The sequence below is a fragment of the Entelurus aequoreus genome, linkage group LG06 (genome assembly GCF_033978785.1).
Source record: "Entelurus aequoreus isolate RoL-2023_Sb linkage group LG06, RoL_Eaeq_v1.1, whole genome shotgun sequence".
NCBI classification, from domain to species: domain Eukaryota; kingdom Metazoa; phylum Chordata; class Actinopteri; order Syngnathiformes; family Syngnathidae; genus Entelurus; species Entelurus aequoreus.
In genome coordinates, this window is record NC_084736.1 from 77,265,562 (window position 1) to 77,292,127 (window position 26,566).

Here is a 26,566-nt window from a genome sequence, read left to right on the forward strand (position 1 = left end):
TCCTCAGCTCATCAAGACCCGTGCTCCCCTGCGTTCCAGCGATCGACGATGCGGTCGGCGGCCCGGAGACGTAGGAAGTCAAGGTGAGTTTGCCGCTGGCGCGTCTGCTATCCAACAAAGTCCTCCTTGTTCTGTTGCTACAGCCAGCCGCATACACCGATCCCACCTACAACGTTCTTCTTTGCAGCCTCCATTGTTCATTAAACAAATTGCAAAAGATTCACCAACACAGATGTCCAGAATACTGTGGAATATTGTCGAAGAAAACAGAGCTCTGTGTATTGTGTCCAAAAGGGTCCAAACACTTCCGTGGACCTCGCGACGTCACACGCATACGCGTTTTGAACCGGAAGTTTAGCCGGAAATTTAAAATTGCACTTTATAAGTTAACCCGGCCGTATTGGCATGTGTTGCAACACATTTCACATTTCACATTTCATTGCAACACATGCCGATACGGCCGGGTTAACTTATGAAGTGCAATTTTAAATTTCCCGCTAAACTTCCGGTTGAAAACGGCTTTGGATGATGACGTATGCGCGTGACGTAATAATAATAATAATAATGGATTAGATTTATATAGCGCTTTTCTAGACACTCAAAGCGCTTCACAGAGAAGTGAGAACCCATCATTCATTTTTACAACTCATTCATTCATCATTCATTCTCCGGTGTGAGCGGCACCGGGGGCAAGGGTGAAGTGTCCTGCCCAAGGACACAACGGCAGCGATTTTTTGGATGGTAAGAGGCGGGGAGCGAACCTGCAACCCTCAGGTTTCTGGCAAGGCCGCTCTACCCACTACGCCATGCCGCCCCATGTAACCAGTGAAACAGAAGTATCGGTACCCCATTGAAAACAATACAAAATAGCTCTGTTTTCATCTCATATTTCCACAGTATTCTGGACATCTGCGTTGGTGAATCTTTTGCAATTTGTTTAATGAACAATGGAGGCTGCAAAGAAGAAAGTTGTAGGTGGGATCGGTGTATTAGCGGCTGGCTGTAGCAACACAACCAGGAGGACTTACTTGGATAGCAGACGCGCTAGCCGACGCTAGCCGCCAACCACATCTGTGATCGGGTGAAGTCCTTCGTCGTGCCGTCGATCGCTGGAACGCAGGTGAGCACAGGTGTTGATGAGCAGATGAGGGCTGGCTGGCGTAGGTGGAGCGCTAATGTTTTTATCATAGCTCTGTGAGGTCCGGTGCTAAGTTGCTAAGCTAGCTTCAGCGTCGTTAGCAACAGCATTGTTAAGCTTTGCCAGGCTGAGAATTATTAACCGTGTAGTTACATGTACATGGTTTAATAGTATTGTTGATCTTCTGTCTATCCTTCCAGTCAGGGATTTATTTATTTTGTTTCTATCTGCATTTGAACCAGATGCTATCACGTTAGCTCAGTAGCTAAAGAGCTTCGCCGATGTATTGTCGTGGAGATAAAAGTCACTGTGAATGTCCATTTCGCGTTCTCGACTCTCATTTTCAAGAGGATATAGTATCCGAGGTGGTTTAAAATACAAATCTATGATCCACAATAGAAAAAGGAGAGAGTGTGGAATCCAATGAGCCAGCTTGTACCTAAGTTACTGTCAGAGCGAAAAAAGATATGTCTTGCACTGCATTCTAGTCCGTCACTTCAACATTCCTCATCCACGAATCTTTCATCCTCGCTCAAATTAATGGAGTAATCGTCGCTTTCTCGGTCCGAATCGCTCTAGCTGCGTTGAAAACAATAGGAAAATATGAGGAGGCGAACAACTGACTACGTCACGCTACTTCCGGTAGGGGCAAGGCTTTTTTTTATCAGAGACCAAAAGTTGCGAACTTTATCATTGTTGTTCTATACTAAATCCTTTCAGCAAAAATATGGCAATATCGCAAAATGATCAAGTATGACACATAGAATGGATCTGCTATCCCCGTTTAAATTTTAAAAATTCATTTCAGTAGGCCTTTAACCTTGTTGGAGGTACCGAACCCCACCAGTTTCATATGCGCATTCACTGAACCCTTCTTAAGTGGAAAAAAATAATAAAACATTCATAATTTAATCGTAATTTATAAATATTAATCATGAAATTATGTTATTATATTAAAGAAATACTAATAAAGATATATTTTACAAACAAAGTTACAGGAATGTACACATGATCCCATGTTTACATCTCATTGTGCAACATGTGAATGTTTTAGTGGGAACTAAATGCGATATCTGAAAGGGGTACAAATTATATCCAAAACAGGACCCCCCACCCAGACATACCTGTGTAATACTAGTACACACAGCTCATGAAAAACAATATTTTTTGTTATTGTCATTGTAAGTGGGCCAAAACACTTATATCACAAAATAATCTCATGAAAATGGCTGCTGTCATTTGGTTATAATAATAAAACATTTAACTTGTTATTTAGTCAGGTTTGGGACAGGTGTGCTGTTGGTGTGGCCACAGTGATGTCGCTCACATGTGCTCCACTGAATGCTCAAAGAGTGTTTGCGTTTGCTCACACCTATGGAAAATTAGAGGGAACATTGTTTGGGGGGTATCCATAATACGCCGATAGAGAGAAGTTTTTATCTACACGATGAGTCGGGTGTGTGAACCCCTAAGGTTCGATCGAACGGACCGGTTTAATGTAGGCATTATTTTCTGGGACCGGCTTTCCACTTGTGCCAGATAAATACAGCAAAAAATCAGTGCATGAAAAATACAAGTCACTATAACGCTGAATGAGTGGGGACTTGTTTCTTTGCAATGAGATGCAGATGGAAATCAGCCTTCGGCTACAATCTGTCACATTTGTATTTGATATGTTCACGAGTGTGCATTGTATCATGTCACACAGTTATAACAAATATAACCACTTCCTATGAGGAGTTGTATTGTACATCTATAAACAAGCTTATTGGTGTGTTCAGTGGGACAGGCCAAAGTTAAGTCGGAGAAAATGCAGTCCTTTATAAATTATTCCATGTTTCTCTGCGGCCCGGTAGCTTAATGTGTCACGGACCGGTGGTTGGGGACCACTGACATACAGTACATAAAACAAACAAAATACAGTATGAAAGGCGTTATCGCATAATATTAAAAATGGTGATTGTGCATATTCAGTAAAAGGCATATAATAAATAAATAAGACTAGACTGGCCTGCCTGTAGTCCAGACCTGTCTCCCATTGAAAATGTGTGGCGCATTATGAAGCCTAAAATAGCACAACGGAGACCCCCGGACTGTTGAACAACTTAAGCTGTACATCAAGCAAGAATGGGAAAGAATTCCACCTGAGAAGCTTCAAAAATGTGTCTCCTCAGTTCCCAAACGTTTACTGAGTGTTGTTAAAAGGAAAGGCCACGTAACACAGTGGTGAACATGCCCTTTCCCAACTACTTTGGCACGTGTTGCAGCCATGAAATTCTACGTTAATGATTATTTGCAAAAAAAACAACAAAGTTTATGAGTTTGAACATCAAATATGTTGTCTTTGTAGTGCATTCAATTGAATATGGGTTGAAAAGGATTTGCAAATCATTGTATTCCGTTTATATTTACATCTAACACAATTTCCCAACTCATATGGAAACAGGGTTTGTACTTTGTATAGTTGAAGACTTACGGTCATTAGAAAACATCACTGCACATCATAATGGCAGCTACAGTTTCCATCTTAAAGATCTAAAAAAATTATTTGGTCATGTCCGGTGGGCCAGATTGAAAAGCTCAACGGGCATGTGGCCCCCGGGCCTTAATTTGCCCAGGTCTGATATATATTGTAGGAACCAGAATATTAATAACAAAAAGAAACAACCCCTTTTTTTTTTGTCTTTTTTTGTTAAAGTCAATTAAAAATAAAATTAACTTATATTAAATTTATGGTCATGATTTGTTTTAGGCCAGCAGAGAAGGCCTTGCTGGCCCTGACGGCCCACCACTGTTGTTATGAGAAGTGTGAATAAACTCTGTAGTGTCTTGTATATTGTATATTGAATCAATAAAGTACTATCTATTACAACCTGTAGTGCAGTCTTTCCTCCACTAGAGGCCGATAGCGCTCCGAGTAACCCAGGGCCAGCAACACGGCGAAAGTGTGAAGAAGTTATCAGGTGCTTGAGGTGCGTTGTGCTTCTCTCCTGCTCGCCGTCATTTTGGACTAAAATCAAAGGTAAGAACCTTCCAGCAAGGTCGCTTACACTTTGGAGCCTGCATGCGGTAATATAACGTGTCGTTACCTGTCAACTTGTCTGGGGGAAACATGTGTGTTACATTCTAGCCTTAGCTCAGCTTAAATGACTCAAAACAGTAACGTGGAAATGAAGGTTCCGGCAGTCAGATAGCGAACATTAGAGCAAAAACATGTACTCTAAACAAAAAATGACACGGTAAAAGCAACTTTACCCTCGCAATCTCCGATAATATTGGAAACCCGAAGCCTGTTTTAGAGATTTTAATGTCTGCTGTTTAATCACTTTCCAACGGATCCTCATGTTTAAAGTCATTCGGCACAATAATACTACCTACAGTTTATTTTGCTAATTGCCAAATTTTGAATTGATGTGGACAGACAAGCCAGCGACAAAAGGGGAAGACACTTACACTAGAGTATGAGGATATAGTTCATGTACAACGCCTACAATGGTGTCATTTTGACAATATAGTGCTGTTTCAAATGGGTCTGTCGTTACCGGAAGTGACGATTGCATGTTTCCGCTCTCATTCTATCTTACTGCTTGTCTAAAATATTTAAAGCTCTCAAAATAAATCCACTTCAAACAAATTATAGTTAGTTAATTAAAACATTTAATAAGACTAACTAATGAATCTGGACCTATTAGCTGCCATAAAAGACAGAGACAGAAAATACTCCGAATACCAAAAGTGTAAAACTGAAGTAGATAAACAACCCAATAATAACCTCAAATCACTCCTTTCAACACTCAAGAAGCAATGCAATAAATTAAGAAATAAGACAACCAACCTGACTAAATCCTTAAAAAAAAATTACATTAATGACAAAATAGAGGAAAACACAAATAAGCCACGTGAGCTCTGGAAAATCCTCAACAACCAGCTTCCCGGTTGCAGCCAGAAACTAAAAACCAGACTCACCAACATCAGCATCAAGGAGGGTGACTCCCTTATTACAGACAAAATGGAGGTAGTAAGCAGACTTAACACCTTTTTCACCAGCATAGCCGCAACTCTAGTCAACAAGCTGTCCCACCACTCTGGTCGCTTTGGTGTAGAACACATTAAAGCCTTCTACAGAAAGCTAGGAGTATCCAACAACGATTTCAAAATAGAAATGGTCTCAGCTGATGAGGTGCTTAAAAAATTGAGTGCGCTCCACCCAAACAAGGCCACCGGCCTTGACAATATCCCCTCCAGATTCCTCAGGGACTCTGCCTCCACCATTGCCCCGATCATCACGCACATAATAAACCTCTCAATTACACAAGGCCAAGTACCAAAATATTTTAAGATAGCAAGAGTAACTCCCCTCTTTAAAAAAGGAAGCAAATTGGAACCTGGCAACTACCGACCTGTTTCTATTCTCAGTTCCATTTCGAAAGTAATGGAAAAAATAGTTTATGAACAGGTCGACAGTTACCTTGCCACTAATAAACTCATGTACAAATTCCTAATAAAATTACTAATAAAAGTCTCAATCAATTATAAAACAATGATTACAACCGTAATAAACATGAACATTAAGATTTTCGTACAGGCAGAATTTTGGACACATTACACTGCAAAAAGTCAGTGTTCAAAAACAAGAAAATAAAATAAAAATGAAGGGTATTTTACTTGAACTAAGGAAAATGATCTGCCAATAGAACAATACAATTTGGCTTGTCAAGACTTTCCACAACAAGTAAAATTAGCTAACCTCAATGAACCCAAAAATACCTTAAAATAAGTATATTCTCACTAATAACAAGTGCACTTTTCTTGATAGAAAAAAAAATATGAGACCTTTTTTCTCAATATGTTGAAAAATATTCTTAAATTAAGTAAATGCTAGTGCCATTATCTTAACATAATAATATGCGCCCGGTATTACATTTCTTGAAACCAGCAAACTTACACTAAAAACTAGTGTATTGTTCTTAATGGAAAGGCAACAAGGCAACCGCTTGTTACTCTCTGGGTCTCCTAGCCGCTCAGGTAAATCATATTGTCTAAAAATGCATTTTCCCATCGATAACATGACATCATCGCACCAAGTGCGTGCTCTTTCAGTCAATTAGTGCGCGAGGAATATATATATATATATATATATATATATATATATATGTATATATGTATATATACCGTAATTTCCGGACTATAAGCCGCTACTTTTTCCCCTCGTTCTGGTCCCTGCGGCTTATACAAGGGTGCGGCTTATTTACGGCCTGTTCTTCTCCGACACCGACGAAGAGGATTTCGGTGGTTTTAGTACGCAGGAGGAAGACGATGACACAATGATTAAAGACTGACTTTTCATATACCGGTAGGCTGGTTATTTTGATAACGTACAGGCGAGCACTTTGTATTACTTTGCACCGTTGTATTATTTGTACTCTGCACGAATGCTGTTCGCCATGTCAAAGATGTGAAAGTTTGATTGAATAATTGAAAGATTTATTGTTAATAAATGGGACGCTTTGCGTTCCCAAACAGTCATCTCTGTCCCGACAATCCCCTCCGTGGTAGCAGGAACCCCTATATACTACGGTAATTACACATCAAAACCCTGCGGCTTATAGTCGGGTGCGGCTTATATATGGAGCAATCTGTATTTCCCCCTAAATTTAGCTGGTGCGGCTTATAGTCAGGTGCGGCTTATAGTCCGGAAATTACGGTATTACAGCCCGGCCCCCAGCCAAATTTTTTTATTGTAATTTTGAATAATTAAATAAAATACACTGCATTACCTAGTTACACAATCATATTATTTTTATTCTATTCTTACATGGGGGGAAAACAATACTAAAAAATTAAGAAAAACGAGCAAAAAATGGTAAGTAATGAGGAAAAAGTAGAAATGTAACTAATAAATCATTAATATACTGAGTAACCTATAGCTGACACAATTGTTTGTTTTTTTAATAATTAAATATCAATAAGGCTTTTCAGTTTGTGGCCCTTTTTGGTAAAAGTTTGGACATCCCTTCGCTACGCAGCCAATATGGGGTTGATTAATATTTTTGATTTGGGCGATGAAAAGGGGTGGTTACACCATAGATACCACGATAGATGCCGTAGGTAATCATCATGTTTGGTGCGTGTTAAGTGTAGGGCAGGAAACTGTATCACGATATAAGTTTTTTATATTGGTCGATATCAATAATTATTGATATTTTTGATGACCTATGGAAATATGGACCAGGAGAAAAATAAACGTTAACATTTTTATTTAAAGTGTAACCTTCCCCTGATTATTATCCCCTTGGCTATCAAAGGAAAGGAAGTGTCAACATAACCGTGGAAAAACTCAAACAATCAATTAGGGGTGTAACGGTACAAAAAAATTTCGGTTCGGTACGTACCTCGGTTTAGAGGTCACGGTTCGGTTCATTTTCGGTACAGTAAGAAAACAACAAATATACATTTTTGGGTTATTTATTTACCAAATTTGCAAAATCTTCCACCAAAAATATTTTTCTTAGTGGAATATTTGATGTGAAGTAATGGGAACCTTGGATAGGTCAAAAATTCATAATAACATTGATTTTGACACCCCTGCTATAGATAATAAAAATTTAAATCTGATAAATCTATGGATAAAAAGCAGAGCCTGGCGACGCATGCGCGTTTATCATAACTCTCTCTCTCGCTCTGTCTCTGCCCCTCCCTCACGAATGCTGCTGCGCGCACAATTTGTTTTGTTTTTAACCCCTTCTTAACCCTGAACGTACATTGAAAATACACGCAACCCTAACTCAAAATGCCGGACATTTAAGGCATTTAAGAAACTCCGCCCTGACAGCTCCGCAAAAGAGAACATGTCCGGTGAAAAGAGGACGTATGGTCAGTCTATCGTAGCCCGTTAGCTGCTAGCATGCCGTGTGTTGTGCCTCGGTGTGCATTGTTTACACAACGTGCGTTACGCTACTTAATATGTCCATGTGGAAACTCGTTCGGTACACCTCCGAACCGAACCGGAACCCCCGTACCAAAACGGTTCAATACAAATACACGTACCGTTACACCCCTAGTATAAACGCACTAATGCATGTAAAATAGTAAGTGTGAAATTAAATATAGTCTGTTTTGCTGTTCTAGTAATGTTTCACAGAGGATCTAACCCGCTTACTTGTTTTTTGTTGACTAAACAAAAAAATAATTGGCTAATGAGGAGAAAGGTCATCCAGATAGTTGATCTCATGTCTCCATGTTATTAAACATTACCTCATCAAGCATCACAGCTCGGACTTAACATTAATACTTTCAATATGATTCCTCATACTTTTAAAGGTATTGTGAGTTAATTTTACCACCAGAAATGACCATCTCTCATACTTTAGACTCAATCCTCTTTAAGGGTGACAAAGGTCAGTTGAAGCCAGGATAAGCCTTAGCCGAGAGGAGATAACCAGGTAGCAAGAAGCCGGCATACATGCGCTACTACACAGACTGCTGACTAAATGCAGGTCAGATTTTCTGTTGACATTGTATTCAGGGTTCTAGCTACTCGCCGCTGATTATTACATGCTGTCTTGTCTGTTTTGTTCACCAGGATGGCACAGTGGGGTGCCATATTCTCAATTATTGTGGCTCTTGCTGGAGCAGCACTTTTGGCTTCCGTGCACAAGATCGATGAAGGCCACACTGGAGTTTACTACAGGTGAGTGAGCAGCACGCTTGGATGTTTTGTGCCTGACATGTCAAGAGGTATCTAGTCAGTTTAGCTGTTAAACTGAGCCATCTGCTTCAAATCTGTCTTTGAAAGTTGCCTCGTTATTTATCGGTGTCATAAATATCACATTGCCGTGGAGTAAATTGGACGGTGCTAATGTTGAATGACATCTTGTTGTGTTCTGTTTTGACAGTTGGAAGGGTTCCAGTTAAGGGTTGGGCTTTTGACGAAATTCCTTTAGACTGACAAATTTAACGAGTTCATAGTTATCTGCGAGCTTGCGTCATGTGAATTTGACTTAAAGATCATTTCTGTATTGGTTCTAGAAAATACTAAGAATTCGACAGAACACCAAATAGTCTCTGCAAAATTGAGTGTTATTTTTCTCGGTAATTTTTGTAACCGAAAATTTATAATTTTTTTTGTTTGTTTGTTTCAAAAAGTTGTAAGAATTACAGTGTTTTTAAAGATAAAATTGCATCTTTAGATGTTATTATATCTTTTTTTTTAATCAAAGGGTTTTGTGTGACGCTATTTAATGTGCATTCACATTAAGTAATTATTTTCTGAGCTTTTATGTTTTTGACATGAATGTTGGGAGTTGTATCTCCAGTTTACCACCAGGTGGCGTTCCCATCCCAGCGTGTTGGTTGATATTGTAGACATTCTGTTCTCGGCATCGCACAGATGGAAGCAGGGAAGGCTTATCATTTCTGTGTCCTTTTACAGGACCACACAAAATCTGTCCGAGGCCTGATCCATGTTTCATCTGTGACTGCTACGACAAGCGTGCTTTTATTTTCAATGCCTGATATTACTGGCTAGAGGATGTAATACGCTGCTTAGTGGTCTGTAGAACGTTAGCAACAATTTGAAATGGCAAAAATTAGGATTATTGTCTAAAATGTGTGAGGAAATTACTAGTATTTGACAAATTTGCAAGGTCAAGGATCATTTGCAGGGGTTAGTTAAATTTATATGGTTTGGCGCAATCCCAACAATGCAAAAATGGAATACTGGAGAGTCTGATCAAAACTACAAACATAAGAAATGAGTCTGAGGCCCAACTCAAGGTTTAGTTAGTTAGTTAGTTAGTTAGTTAGTTAGTACTTTATTGATTCCTTCAGGAACTTGATTCCTTCAAGAGAGTTCCCTCAGGAAAATTACAATTACAGCAGCAGTGTACAGAATTGAGATCGAATTTAAAAAGTAAATAATGGGGGTATAAATTGAAACAAAATAGACAAATATTAGAATAAAAATAAAAAGCAACAATGAGAGTACAAATATAACAGTAAAATAAGAATATAACAAGAGAAACTAGGCAGTAGTGACCATGTTATGAAAAAGTATTGCACTGTTATTGTTCTGCATCCCCTGTCATCCTAGTACCCAGTGAGTTCAGTTTTATTCCGATCGTAGAACCGACCCGCCTGATCAGTTTCTCCAGTCTTGAGCTGTCCTTAGATGTACTGCCCTCCCCCAGCACACTACGATGTAGTACAGAACACTGGCAACCACAGACTGGTAGTACATCCACAAGACTTTTTTTAAGATTAAAGATTAAAGTACCAATGATTGTCACACACACACTAGATGTGGGGAAATTTGTCCTCTGCATTTGTCCCATCCCCTTGGGGAGCAGTGGGCAGCAGCGGCGCCGCGCCCGGGAATCATTTTTGGTGATTTAACCCCCAACTCCAACCCTTTGTTGCTGAGTGCCAAGCAGGGAGGTTATGGCTCCCATTTTTATAGTCTTTGGTATGACTCGGCTGGGATTTGAACTCCAACCTACCGATCTCAGGGCGGACACTCTAACCACTAGACAGATGTTGTTTGCCGACATTTTGGAATTTGGCACACATTTTGACTTTTGAATACGCAAGTCCGCTTTGCTGCTCTCCAGGTACACTTTTTTTTTTGCATTTTTCCAATTTTCAATTTCGGGTTGAATCTCTTAAACCTGAACACTATACCGGCTCGCTCCTCCCCCTACAAAACATCCTGCGTAGTATTCCGTGCACTTCTAAAAAAATATGACCTTGTGTTGCACCAAGGCTGTGATTAGTCTGCTTTTGTACATTACCTGTGTTTATGTATGACTCGTTCAGAGGGTACGACATCTGCTCTGATTTTGTATTATCATTTTGCAGTAAAAGTGACTGATATGTCATGTGCGCAACCGAGACAAAGAGGGGGTCTCTTAAGTGCGACCCATGGCTCATTTATTTATTGGCATGTTATATCCAAGGAGTATTCCGACTGCTCTAGATACTTTTGGTAACAAGTTTGGTTTGCCAATGTAGGGAGATTTTTCTTGTATAAATGTGGCCAAATTTAAAAAATCTCAGGAACATTCGACTGGTGCTATTGTATTTTTCAGTTATCTTTTCTGTTATGTCTTTGTTGAGTTTGTTTTACAATCTGTCTCTATATTACTTGGGTCACTTGTGTTTGCAATCCAGGGGAGGAGCTCTTTTGACCACCACCAGTGGACCTGGTTTCCATCTTATGCTTCCATTCATCACCACCTACAAGTCTGTCCAGGTGATCCAAGTGAATAATCAAAGCTCATGGTGACAATAATTCGTCTTGTAGATTCAAACATCTCTTTACTCTTCCATGCACAAATGAAATCACAACGTATTTATACTGATGTTAAACCACACACGTTATATACTGTACACCAGGGTTCTTTGAAGTTTTCCAGACCTAGGAGCCCCAAACTGATGAATGAGGGACCCCTTACTTATATATCCTGTATACAATTGTGTTTTAAATTAAACTGATCCTAAAGGTACCTTGTCATTGTGCATTACAAAGACATTCAAACAATACATTATAATGCCGCTAATGGCTAGCTTGCAACTAATAATATAATAGCTACAGCTAGCTGACAACTAGTGCGTTAATTGCTAGCTGATAGTGGTGGCGCTAATCGCTAGCCGACACTTGGCATGCTAAATACTGGCTTAAAATTAGCGCGCCAATCGTTAGATGACTTGGGTGCTGATTGCCAGCTGGCAGCTTGCACCGCTAATGACAGCTGCCAACTGGTGCGCTAATTACTACCAGGTACCTGCAGCACTAATCGCTAGCTATCTCAAATGCTAAAATTAATACAATAATGTAATTATTTGATCATGGTTTTATTTTAAACTTACAAAGCACAGTAAGTATGGTGTCCATGTTGTTGTAGTTTATAAACTACCTTACAGTGTGTTAATGTGTATTTGAAGAAATTTTAAGTTTGTGAAAACATCGCCACAGACATTAAAAAAAATATTTAAAATAAAGACAGTCTTATCAATCAAAAATGTAATGAACCATCTGCAGTATGTCTGCAGACGCCCTGTTGAAGACGTCTACTGTACACTGTTCTAGTGTTGTGTGATACGGTCTAAAATATAAATCTCGATCATGATACAGCTTTTTTTCTCCTTGAAATCATGTGTATGTATATATGTATGTACACTACCGTTCAAAAGTTTGGGGTCACCCAAACAATTTTGTGGAATATCCTTCATTTCTAAGAACAAGAATAGACTGTCGAGTTTCAGATGAAAGTTCTCTTTTTCTGGCTATTTTGAGCGTTTAATTGACCCCACAAATGTGATGCTCCAGAAACTCAATCTTCTCAAAGGAAGGTCAGTTTTGTAGCTTCTGTAACGAGCTAAACTGTTTTCAGATGTGTGAACATGATTGCACAAGGGTTTTCTAATCATCAATTAGCCTTCTGAGCCAATGAGCAAACACATTGTACCATTAGAACACTGGAGTGATAGTTGCTGGAAATGGGCCTCTATACACCTATGTAGATATTGCACCAAAAACCAGACATTTGCAGCTAGAATAGTCATTTACCACATTAGCAATGTATAGAGTGTATTTCTTTAAAGTTAAGACTAGTTTAAAGTTATCTTCATTGAAAAGTACAGTGATTTTCCTTCAAAAATAAGGACATTTCAATGTGACCCCAAACTTTTGAACGGTAGTGTATATACCTGGATATCAACTCTGTCAGGTTCGTTGCTGTTTGTATTTATTTCGTCAAATTTTAACACTGTCTCTCTACTGTTTTTCATGCAGTGTCTTCAATAGTTGTAGACACGTCAAAGTCATTCATAATTACTTTTTGGCGCCTTGTTTTGCAGATTACCATTGTTCGGGCGATGTATAACTTTTTTCATCCAAACTAAAACCAAACAAAGATGTTCCTCTACCCTCTTTTTGGCACCGATCTTTCTTTGGGTTTTGTTGGTTTGGCTTCCATTGTGCTTTCCGTTTTTGCTGTAATGGCAGACTGGTTTTGTCGTAAAGTTATGTCAAGTGAGCAAAAAATGCAACTGCTGTGATGCTGAAATTACATTAGCTGTAACCCCGATGTTAAAAATACAATATTAACAATAGAGAATGATATCGTACCATAGACCATTTTGTCGTACTACAATATATATTGTTGTATTGCACAGCACTACTGATTAGTCATGAATTTTAGTAAATTGCTCCTGGCATCTGTAAAATGGTATAAATTGTGTTATTCCTGCCTTATAGACGACACTGCAGACAGATGAGGTGAAGAATGTCCCCTGTGGCACGAGGTAGGGTTCCTATTTTGGTTATTTTCAGTAGTATCACATTTTACACTCCACGCATGCATGTGTAATGATACACTCTGTATAAAATGGTTTTAGGTATTAATAGTTTGACTAACTTTGAATATTGTAACTCTCACTCAGTGGAGGAGTGATGATCTACTTTGATCGCATAGAGGTGGTCAACTACCTTGTTCCTTCAGCAGGTAGGAAATGCAATCCTGTGTAAAAACAAGTGTGCATGTTGCGTGTCGGCCATCATGCCTGCCTCTTCCTCTGCAGTGTTTGACATAGTGAAGAACTTCACTGCGGACTACGACAAAGCTTTGATATTCAACAAGGTGCACCACGAACTCAACCAGTTTTGCAGTGTTCACTCTCTGCAGGAGGTCTACATTGGCCTGTTTGGTATGTACGGAATGGGCCACTACTGCTTTAATGGAACATCTGCTTGGAAGCACCTAATACTTCAAGTCAATCCTAAAAAGAATACACCCTTTGCATTTCAGCAACCTTTTTAACATAATTGAATTTCCACTAAGTAGGAATATTTTCATAGCTAGAACAAAAAAGAAAACGGTTTACTACCTTCTAAATACATTTTTCAACATTATGAGCATGCTCTAGAGCTCCCTCTAAGGTGCGCGCCTGTGCAATTGCGCACTGCTCACGAGTCCTCTGCCCACGGCAAATCTATGCCGCGCACAAAATCCAATAAAAAGAAAGCAATTTTCAAAGTAACTGACGACAAGAAGCCACAACAGAGACAACAGTTTTCGTCATCACTGTTCAATTATTGTAACGTCTGTCGAGACGCTTTAAGGAGGACATGAATTCCATCGATCACTTTATTAGGCAATACTCTTTATAAACACATGACCAAAAACACTGCTAAACAATTTCTATCTAGCAAAACTGGTCATTTTCTGCCGTACAAACCAGACCAAAACCAACTTTGCCATCTGTCATATCAACAGCAGCCGCTCGCTCTTTCTCACTTGTGCCAACACATGCACATATGGCACTGAGCCAGTGATGCGTTTACAGTAGGGATGGGCGATACCACACTTTTAGGATTCGATATGATACCGATACTTTTTCTTGAATTTTCATCGATACCGATACCATTAATTTCTTATTGGCAATTTTTGTCAGTCAAAAATATTATTACAAGGGATGTCCGATAATGGCTTTTTGCCGATATCCGATATTCCGATATTGTCCAACTCTTTAATTACCGATACCGATATCAGCCGATACCGATATCAACCGATATATGCAGTCGTGGAATTAACACATTATTATGCCTAATTTGGACAACCATGTATGGTGAAGATAAGGTACTTTTTTTTTAAAAAATAATAAAATAAGATAACTAAATTAAAAACATTTTCTTGAATTAAAAAGAAAGTAAAACAATATAAAAACAGTTACATAGAAACTAGTAATTAATGAAAATGAGTAAAATTAACTGTTAAAGGTTAGTACTATTAGTGGACCAGCAGCACGCACAATCATGTGTGCTTACAGACTGTATCCCTTGCAGACTGTATTGATATATATTGATATATAATGTAGGAACCAGAATATTGATAACAGAAATAAATGGGGGGAGGGAGGTTTTTTGGGTTGGTGCACTAATTGTAAGTGTATCTTGTGTTTTGTATGTTGATTTAATTTAAAAAAATAAATAAATAAATAAAAAACCGATACAGATAATAAAAAACCCGATACCGATAATTTCCGATATTACATTTTAACGCATTTATCGGCCGATAATATCGGCAGGCCGATATTATCGGACATCCCTAATTATTACTATTGTTATTATTTAAGACAAATCACAAGACAAATACAGACTATTTATACCGCATTTATTATGGTCAATATATAATAAAAGTAAAATTAAAATAAATAACATAAATATGAAAAATAAATTAAATATAAACAAAAATATACACATTTTCACTTTTCTTATTTCTCAAAAAAAAAGTCTTGGTAGAAAAAGCTTAAAACAATTATTCATAGCAATGTTATGTTTCAAACCTCTTTGTGGAAGTAAACTTATAACACTTCTCTGAAGCAAAGTCAATAATTTCCTTATCACAATAAACTAGGATTTCCTTGTCCTATAAACCTGCATACGAAAGACAGTTCCCTGAGAAAATGAACTTGGAAAAATGATCTACAAAAATGTCTGACACCATCACACCTTTAGTGTACTCGAGATATGTCGTCACACGTCACACTTTACTGAAGTCTCAGATTGCTGTTCAGGAAAAGTAACAACGCTGTCGGCTGGCTGTGTGTGTGTGTTGCACGTTGACGACGCTCATTCGCTGTCTCCTGTGACGTGACTGGGCCAGCTCTATACTCTGCCAGGTACATGGGTGTCCCAGCACATAGTAAGTTAAGTAAGTCATCAAAAACATCTGAAAGTGATGCTCGCACCCCCCACACGCCGTTTTTTGGTTTATATCGATACTTTTTTCAGAAAAGTGATGCCAAATGAGTAGCGTGTGAGTATCGATATATCGATACCACAGGATCGATACGCACATCCCTAGTTTACAGCCACACAAAAAGTCGGACAATTCCAATAGCGCACATTATGTGTAATTCCAGGTCGTTACACTATGATTTACCAATTAAATGTGTGCTCATTCTACTGTCATTTATTAAGAATCTTAATTTATAAATATTAATAATGAAATGCTGTTATTATATTAAAGAAATACTAATAAAAAGATATATATTTTACAAACAAAGTTCCAGGAATGTACACATGGTCCAGTGCTTACATCTCATTGTGCAACATGTGAATGTTTTTAATGGGAACTAAATGCGATATCTGAAAGGGGTACAAATTATTTCCGAAGCAAGACCCCCACCCAGACATACAATACTAGTACACAGCTCATGAAAAACAATATTTGTTGTTCTTGTCATTGTAAGTGGGCCAAAACACTTATATTAGAAAATAATCAAGTGGAAGTGACTGCTGTCATTTGATTATAATAATAAGAAATGTAACTTGTTATTTAGTCAGGTTTGGGACAGGTGTGCTGCAGGTGTGGCCACAGTGTGCACGTCTGATGTTGCTCACATGTGCTCCACTTAATGCTCAAGGAGTATTTGCCTTTCCTCACACACATGACAAATTAGAGGGAACATTGCTCTAGACATGAAATAACACCCTTTAGACCTACTCAGTGGCCTAGTGGTTAGAGTGTCCGCCCTGAGATCGGTAGGTTGTGAGTTCAAACCCCGGCCGGGTCATACCAAAGACTATAAAAAATGGGACCCATTACCTCCCTGCTTGGCACTCAGCATCAAGGGTTGGAATTGGGGGTTAAATCACCAAAAATGATTCCCGGGCGCGGCTACGCTGCTGCCCACTGCTCCCCTCACCTCCCAGGGGGTGATCAAGGGGATGGGTCAAATGCAGAGGACAAATTTCACCACACCTAGTGTGTGTGTGACAATCATTGGTACTTTAACTTTAACTTTAGTCACCTTGGCACTCTTTTATTGTAATATAGTAATACTGCTTGAGGCTCAGCCATTCAGTGGTCACAATACTGAGCAGTGTGGTCGGACTGGTTTGGTATCATCTAATGGCCAATACTACTGTAGTATCGCTATTTTTAGTTGATTTAGCCATTTTTATGCTTGGCAAAGTATGACCGTAATAAAAATGGTTCCTGGAAGGTAAGTAGTGTACTGTTTTATTGTTAAAACATACACTATATGGACTAAAGTCTGGGGACACACTAACGTTTAAGGACTGCACCACGTTTTTTTATACGATTCCAGGGTTCAGTTGCAGTAGTTCAGTCCAAAGTGCATTCTTATCTAAACACCCTCCATCTTTTCCACAGACCAAATTGATGAAAACCTCAAAATAACCTTGCAAGAAGATCTAACAGGCATGGCACCTGGTCTCATCATACAGGTACTGTAAACATCTTTGAAAATACACTGACCCAAAAGCTTTGTTTAGTTTGACATTTTGTAACTATCCATTTCAATAATGTGTTTTGCCAAGTAAGTAGAACCTCCTCCAATCACAAACTTAATTGGCTGTTAGTCAGGGTTCCGAATTGGAAAAGTTAGTATTTGGAAACAAGTTTCTCCATAAAAAAGAGGATGTCGGGAGAAGAAGGGACGGACAGGTACTATGTGTTTCACTCTCGTCTGCACCTCCTGCAACATGTGTTAACTAGGAACATACTACTTTACTGGCCACTGCTTTATACGGGATGGTAAATGTTCTCCCAACTACCACACATTTCCTTCATCATTGATGAATTGATTTCAACGACATGTTTATGTTTAAAAATTCTGGTGTTTGTAAACGTACCTTGCCTCACCTCTCCCTCACCTCATGTGTGCGAGATTATATAAGGTGTCAAACTCAAAACAGCTGTTGGAGAATTAAGATTGGATATAAAGTCTGTCGGAATGCTACACTATTATTATACATATGTTACAAAACATTAACAACTTCAGAAAAGTACACAAATACAAAAAAAAATAAGTCCAAAGTAGAGATGTCCGATAATGGCTTTTTTGTTGATATCCGATATTCCGATATTGTCCAACTCTTAATTACCGATTCCGATATTAACCGATACCGATATATACAGTTGTGGAATTAACACATTAGTATGCCTAATTTTGTTGTGATGCCCCGCTGGATGCATTAAACAATGTAACAAGGTTTTCCAAAATAAATCAACTTAAGTTATGGGAAAAAATGCCAACATGGCACTGCCATATTTATTATTGAAGTCACAAAGTGCATTATTTTTTTTTAACATGCCTCAAAACAGCAGCTTGGAATTTGGGACATGCTCTCCCTGAGAGAGCATGAGGAGGTTGAGGTGGGTGGGGTTGGGGGGGCGGGGTTGAGGTGGGGGGTGTATATTGTAGCGTCCCGGAAGAGTTAGTGCTGCAAGGGGTTCTGGGTACCGTATTTTCCGCACCATAAGCCGCACCTAAAAACCACAATTTTTCTCAAAAGCTGACAGTGCGGCTAATAACCCGGTGCGCCTTATATATGGATTAATATTAATATTTATTTTCATAAAGTTTAGGTCTCGCAACTACGGTAAACAGCCGCCATCTTTTTTCCCCGTAAAAGAGGAAGCGCTTCTTCTACGGTAAGCAACCGCCCCCGTAGAAGAGGAAGCGCTTCTTCTTCTACTGTAAGCAACCGCCAAGGTGAGCACCCGCCCCCGTAGAAGAAGAAGCGCGCGGATATTATGTTTCATTTCATTTGTGTGTTTCTGTAAAGACCACAAAATGTCTCCTACTAAGAGACACGCGTACAAGGTTCCACTGACTTTTGATATTCATGTGAACCGCACTGTGGATACAACTGGAACACGTACGGTGAATATTCGCACCACAGGGAATGAGAAGTCGTCCTACTGTGGTTCTAGCTTGCCATGCTAACGGCCAGAAACTTCCACCCACGGTGATATTCAAAAGGAAGACCTTGCCAAAAGAGAACTTTCCAGCCGGCGTCCTCATAAAAGCTAACTCGAAGGGATGGATGGATGAAGAAAAGATGAGCGACGGGACCGGGTGACTTTTTTTCACGCAGCTCCGTCCCTGTTGATCTATGACTGCATGCGCGTCCACATCATAGATGGTGTCAAAAAACAAGTGAAGCACACCGAAGAAGAATAATTCGAGGGGTTTGTGGATGAGTAATAACTTCAGAACGTGAGCTTTAAATGTTTATTTTGTGTGTTGTGTGACATTAACGTTCGAGCAACGTTGAGTTATTGATGTTGCTATTGCTCTGCACTATTTTGAGTGTTACTATTTTTGTGATTGCACATTTGCACATTACATTTTGGGAGTGAACAGAGTTGTTGGAACGCTGGTTTGTGATATATTATTAAAGTTTGACTGACCTATCTGACTGTTTTTTTGACATTCCCTGTAGCGTAGCGTAGGTGCGGCTAATAACACGGGGCGGCTAATAGGTAAACAAAGTTTTGAAATATGCCATTCATTGAAGGTGCGGCTTACAACACGGGGCGGCTTATGGTGCGGAAAATACGGTATTTGTTCTGTTGTGTTTATGTTGTGTTACGGTGCGGATGTTCTCCCGAAATGGGTTTGTCATTCTTGTTTGGTGTGGGTTCACAGTGTGGCGCATATTTGTAACAGTGTTAAAGTTGTTTATACGGCCACCCTCAGTGTGACCTGTATGGCTGTTGACCAAGTATGCGTTGCATTCACTTGTGCGTGTGAAAAGCCGTAGATATTATGTGATTGGACCGGCACGCAAAGGCAGTGCCTTTAAGGTTTATTGGCGCTCTGTACTTCTCCCTACGTCCGTGTACCACTCCGTACAGCGGCGTTTTAAAAAGTCATAAATTTTACTTTTTGAAATTGATACCGATAATTTCCGATATTACATTTTAAAGCATTTATCGGCCGATAATATCGGATTGCCTATATTATCGGACATCTCTACTGTTGAAGAATTAAGATTGGCTATAAAGTCTGTCTGAATGCTACACTATTATTATACATATGTTACAAAACATTAACAGCTTCAGACAAGTACACAAATACAAAAAAAAAAATAATTCAAAAATGTTCGGAACTGAACTATTTCCACTGTATTTAACTCTATTTTAAGGTCAATCGGTGTCTGAAGCCGCATTTTAAAGACTAGTACAGTGTTTCCCATAAACTGCCAAGATACCTGTGGCGGTGGGGGCGTGGCTATGGGCGTGGTCACATGACATCATCGAGTAATTTGCATAATTTACTACAATGATATGATTTTCTCTAAAAAGGCTCAAAAAATGTACTAATTAATAACAGTTTTGCTTTAAACGTCCATCCATCCATCCATCCATCCATTTTACAATATAATTACAACACTTTATGTACATATTTATATACAGATTTGAACAATAAGTTATTTACTGAAATATATTTATTAATTGTGGTTCTTACAAAAAATATATCTTATAAAATATAAAAGCTAAAATGTCTCTTAAAGCTCTGCCCCTTTAATTAGTGCATACTAAATATTTTAACTTTAGCCTGCTACTACAACCATATTATTTACCAGCAACATAAAGTGAAACAGAGGCAGAGGTGTCCTGCCACAGTCAGTAACAAATAAACAGAAAACAGTAGTGGTCAAATACAAATAAGGCAACAAGAGAAGTATCCTACACTTCTCTTTTGTAAAGTAAATCTGAACAGCCTATATGGGCATCTACATCAACTATATGATTTGCCTGAGAAGCTGGACAGGACAACAACAAACAAACAAAAAAAATTGTTTTATTATTTTTATTTTATTTGTGGCGAATGTAATTCTTTCGTGGCGGGCCGCCACAAATAAATGAATGTGTGGGAAACACTGTAGTATAGACTTACTTTTTTCCCCTGAAAACTTGGCCTCTTTTGGTTTGCACAAGTGCATCATTATCAGGTGTCATCTCCTTACTAGCAGCCAATTTTAGAATCTCATTTAAAAGTGGACTTGCAGTTGGCTTCAAATCCAAAAATATTAAAGCAAAAACTATCAAGAACACCACCGACCAGGGTTGTTTTAGAACAGTTGACAATTCGATTCAAAGGAGTCTGAGTGGACTATCAACCTCGTAGTCAAATTGTCAGACATTGAACCCCCTCCTTTCTCTGTGGGAGCAAGGGGAGTTGAACACCTGAGCCCCCCGCGTACACCGTGGGTGTTGGGAGAATGTGATTAGATGGGGCACACAGGGCATATCCGAACACGCCGTCGTCAAACACCGCGTCATTCGAGGGGGCTGAAGCTAGCCGTCGACTCGTCTGAATTTTGACACGCGCTGACTCACCCCGGAGGTGTAATTTCGACAAGTTCACTCGGGCAGAAGCCCTACCTCACTGCTCCCTTCTGGCAAAGGTAATGGTCCTTCTGCAGGTCTACCTACAAAAACATTGTTTTGGCTATTACTTCGTCTGGATGACAGATGTCAAACGCCGGATCCGGGCCGCAGGACTATTTAAAAATGAATGTGCATCTTGCCTACATGGGGAAATTTCAGTAAATAAGAACAGCAACTCCGTCCCATGTAGCTCATACACACACCCTTAATGTGTTACAATTGACACTAGAGGCTGCACTGGTATCAATAGGATGCATTGCAACAAAACTACACTGCAAAAAGTCAGTGTACAAAAACAAGGAAAAATAAATAAAAAAATTAGGGGTATTTTATTTGAACTAAGCAAAATTATCTGCCAATAGAACAATAACATTTGGCTTGTCAAGACTTTCCAAAACAAGTAAAATTAGCTAACCTCAATGAACTCAAAAATACCTAAAAATAAGTATATTATCACTAATAACAACCGTACTATTATATGAGTACGTATTTTCTATTGTTTCATTGAAAATAAAACAGCAAAGTCCATTTGGCTGTCATCTGTTTTAATTATGAGACACAATTGTGTCAATGTCATGATTTTATTTTTCATGCTTGAAATAAGAAATGATTACTTTAAAAAAGTAGTTTTATACTTGTGAGTGTTGATGACACAGCTTTGCAACAGTTGATATTCTAGTTTCAAGCATGTTTTACTCAATATAGGTCATCAAATCTCAGCAACAAGCTGTAATATCTTACTGAGATCATTTAGGACTAAAACCCTTAAAACAAGTAAAACACTCTAACATAAAATCTGCTTAGTGAGAAGAATTATCTTATCAGACAGAAAATAAGCAAATATCACCCTTATTTGAGATATTTAATCTGACTGAAATGTCAGTTTTGGCAGTGTAACAAACAAAATAAGAAATAATTTTACTTAAAGTGGTCCTATTGTGCAAAAACAACTTTTCTGACCTGTTTCCCAACTGTTTTGGTGTATTTATGATCCTCATAAGTCACAAAATGTTTAAATCAAACCATGGAGGCAAGGTGGTGATATTTACAGGTATATGGGCGTGGTCACCATGACATCATCGAGTAATTTGCATAATTTACTACAATGATTTGATTTTCTCTAAAAAGGCTCAAAAAATGTATACTTACTAATTAATAATAACAGTTTTGTTTTAAACTTCCATCCATCCATCCATTTTACAATATAATTACAACACTTTATGTACATATTTATATACAGATTTGAACAATAAGTTATTCACTGAAATATATTTATTAATTGTGGTTCTTACAAAAAATATATCTTATAAAATATAAAAGCTAAAATGTCTCAAAGCTCTGCCCCTTTGATTAGTGCATACTAAATAATTTAACTTTAGCCTACTACTACAACCATATTATTTACCAGCAACATAAAGTGAAACAGAGGCAGAGGTGTCCTGCCACAGTCAGTAACAAATAAACAGAAAGCAGTAGTGGTGGTAGATAGACACAGAACTTCATCAAACATCTGATCCACTGAACAAAGAGCTCCAAAAATCTTGAACTTTAGACTGCCATCAGTTTTACTCCCTACACTTAACCATGTGTTTCCTACTGCCTGCAGACTTTGCACCCTTTGTTATATACACATGTTGTGTTTCTAATATAAATACATTTAATAAAGTCAAATACAAATAAAGTAACAAGAGAAGTATCCTACACTTCTCTTTTGTAAAGTAAATCTGAACAGCCGATATGGGCATCTACATCAACTATATGATTTGCCTGGGAAGCTGGAGAGGACTAAAAAAATAAAAAATAAAAAAATAAAATATTTTTTTATTTATTTTTTTTTAAATTTTTATTTTTTTATTTTATTTGTGGCGGACGTAATTCTTTCGTGGCGGGCCGCCACAAATAAATGAATGTGTGGGAAACACTGGCGTATATTAGTGACGTATATCTGTCAATAGACTCTACATAGAAGTGCTAAAAACTACAACATGGCAAGTCTCATGAGTCTGTCAACGAGTCGGAAGAAGCTTGGCCTGGAGGAGGACTTTTGACACATAAATAAGTTCGCCCACACGATGCCACAATCTGAAGAGACAGTCAGAAAGCAGCTTGAAGATGGTCTGTAAAACAGAATCTATGCAACATTTAGATCAAAGAACCAGCCTTACATGTTAAGTAGACCACAAGGAAGTGTTTTAAATGTTAAAGAAAATACTAATATGACCCCTTATTTCACGCCAGTGTTTTTATATGTTTTGTTTATTAATTTTGGGAGAGTCATATTAAATTTGTGTGACGTTATTGACACCTAGTGACCAACCTACAGTACTACATCACAACCTAAATAAATTTAAAAAACACAGAAATCTAACAAATTAGATCAAACTATGAAATTCTCAACGGGATTTTCTTATCATGCAGTTTTCAGAAGAAAATGTTTCTCATATTGTACAACGTATGTACAGCGTCTCTGCATTTGACCCATCCTCTCTTGAGGAGCAGTGGGCAGCCATTGTGTAACGCCCAGAGACCATACCTGGCTCATCATGGTTCAGTTTCTCGGTCGATGAAGCCTCCCCGAGGGCAACCCAGAGGGCAATGTGGGCGTAGTGTCTTACTGTCCAAGGATACAACAGCGGAGACTGGGATGGAGGGAGCGGGATTCGAACTGGGAACTTTCTCATTACTGAAACACCCGCTCTAACCCCTGAGCCACGCTGTCCTAATGCCACTGACTCGATGTCAGAATACGACTTTGATGCTAATGCTATTCTGTTAGCAGTTAGGTAGCTGCCTTTACTCTTGATTCAGAGACCTGTCGACTCCAGGTGAAAATTGACTGTTTTCCTTGAGACCCACCAGCAATGAATTTATATTCTCTCTCCTCGGTTGTTTTTGCAAGATTCACCATGATGAGACTAGTTGTGGCTTAGAAAATGATGTTCTCTACGCAACAACACTCCTCGTTAGACTCATTCTTCTGCTCTTATTAAAATAGTGTGCGCCTCTCCTCTGACTCGCACAGTGCGTCCTATTGAATGAGTTAGTAATATAACAATTTTGAATTTGTATTTTATGCATTTTTTTACTTTCAAAATGTACCAGATTAAAACCCATAGCGGGCTGGTTTTGGCTTTTGGACCGTAAAAATCCCAACATTTCCCCCAAAAGCAGAACATCCCTAACTTAGTGTATATTCTTAACTTAACCTCCCTTAAAAGTTTTGAAATGTTAAAAGAGGCATAATTGCAGAATTCGAGCCTAAAATGAAATCGATTACTTTTATACTTATTCTACACCTGGTTCCATGGGCTCCACACCTGCTGTTTGTGGTTTGGGCTCTCTGGGTGGCTGGGGCCGTACTCTGGCTCCCACACACACACTGGGAGTCAAATATATTGTACATACAAATACACATATACTCACATACACACCGTTCTTCATACATACATACAGAGGTACCTACGCTCCCACATACATACACAAATACAGTACATACCTACATACTCGTTCGTACATCCACACGCACATTCACGGTACAAACATACATATACACATACTGTACATAGACATCAACTGTACATATACATTCACTGTACAAATATACACTACCGTTCAAAAGTTTGGGGTCACCCCAACAATTTTGTGGAATAGCCTTCATTTCTAAGAACAAGAATAGACTGTCGAGTTTCAGATGAAAGTTCTCTTTTTCTGGCCATTTTGAGCGTTTAATTGACCCCACAAATGTGATGCTCCAGAAACTCAATCTGCTCAAAGGAAGGTCAGTTTTGTAGCTTCTGTAACGAGCTAAACTGTTTTCAGATGTGTGAACATGATTGCACAAGGGTTTTCTAATCATCAATTAGCCTTCTGAGCCAATGAGCAAACATATGGTACCATTAGAACACTGGAGTGATAGTTGCTGGAAATGGGCCTCTATACACCTATGTAGATATTGCACCAAAAACCAGACATTTGCAGCTAGGATAGTCATTTACCACATTAGCAATGTACAGAGTGTATTTCTTTAAAGTTAAGACTAGTTTAAAGTTATCTTCATTGAAAAGTACAGTGCTTTTCCTTCAAAAATAAGGACATTTCAATGTGACCCCAAACTTTCGAACGGTAGTGTACTTATACACATCCTGTACATATACATCCACTGTACATATACATTCACTGTACAAACATACATATACACATACTGTACATATACACTCCAGTGTTTCCCATAAACTGCCAAGATACCTGTGGTGGTGGGGGCGTTGCTATGGGCGTGGTCACCATGACATCATCGAGTAATTTGCATAATTTACTACAATGATATGATTTTCTCTAAAAAGGCTAAAAAAATGTATACTTACTAATTAATAACAGTTTTGTTTTAAACGTCCTTCCATCCATCCGTTTTACAATATAATTACAACACTTTATGTACATATTTATATGCAGATTTGAACAATAAGTTATTCACTGAAATATATTTATTAATTGTGGTTCTTACAAAAAATATATCTTATAAAATATAAAAGCTAAAAGGTCTCTTAAAGCTCTGCCCCTTTAATTAGTGCATACTAAATAATTTAACTATAGCCTACTACTACAACCATATTATTTACCAGCAACATAAAGTGAAACAGAGGCAGAGGTGTCCTGCCACAGTCAGTAACAAATAAACAGAAAACAGTAGTGGTGGTAGATAGACACAGAGCTTCATCAAACATCTGATCCACTGAACAAAGAGCTAATTGACAAAGCTTAACCTATTGTTACTATAACAATCTACAAGGTTAATGTATGTTGCTTCTCTTTCTTCCCCTCCATTTTTCTGCATTCTTTCGTATCTCAAGTTATCATTACGTATATGTATTGTTGCATTTGAACAACTGTATTGTTGATAATAAAGGTAAAGTATTGGTATTGTTCATTATCATTAGCGCTATTTCTATTGGTATTTGTATTGCTCCATTTGTAGTGTAATAATGTTCATTGTCATTTTTTCTTTATTGTGTTTTATTTTCGCTAACTGCTTATTTGCTATTACCTTTACCATCATATTTGTACATGTCGTATTTGCTGATGTTGCTCTATTGTTGTTGTTGTGTTTGCTGTTGTTGTTTTTGTCTCTCTGTCTAATCCACTTCTTGTCCCCACAATTTCCCCCTCTGTCTTCTTTTCTCTCTCTTTCTATCCCCTCCTGCTCCAGCCCGGCTGCACCAAA

The 26,566-nt window shown here is 38.4% G+C and overlaps 1 protein-coding gene across 4 annotated transcripts in view; it reads left to right on the top strand.

Annotated features, from left to right (window-relative positions):
- Positions 1-4,017: 4,017 nt before the first annotated feature.
- The window catches only part of erlin2 (ER lipid raft associated 2), a 39,864-nt gene continuing 17,315 nt past the window's right edge, over positions 4,018-26,566 (top strand). For 2 of the 4 annotated variants that reach the window (XM_062051588.1, XM_062051590.1), the window contains exons 1-8: positions 4,018-4,160; positions 8,509-8,634; positions 8,721-8,828; positions 11,306-11,387; positions 13,395-13,441; positions 13,580-13,641; positions 13,718-13,843; positions 17,317-17,390. In XM_062051588.1, coding sequence (XP_061907572.1) covers positions 8,722-8,828; positions 11,306-11,387; positions 13,395-13,441; positions 13,580-13,641; positions 13,718-13,843; positions 17,317-17,390 — 498 coding nt within the window. In that variant the 5' untranslated portion in view covers positions 4,018-4,160; positions 8,509-8,634; position 8,721. The remainder of the gene's footprint in view (positions 4,161-8,508; positions 8,635-8,720; positions 8,829-11,305; positions 11,388-13,394; positions 13,442-13,579; positions 13,642-13,717; positions 13,844-17,316; positions 17,391-26,566) is intronic. The other 2 variants (XM_062051589.1, XM_062051591.1) reach the window with 2 other exon arrangements.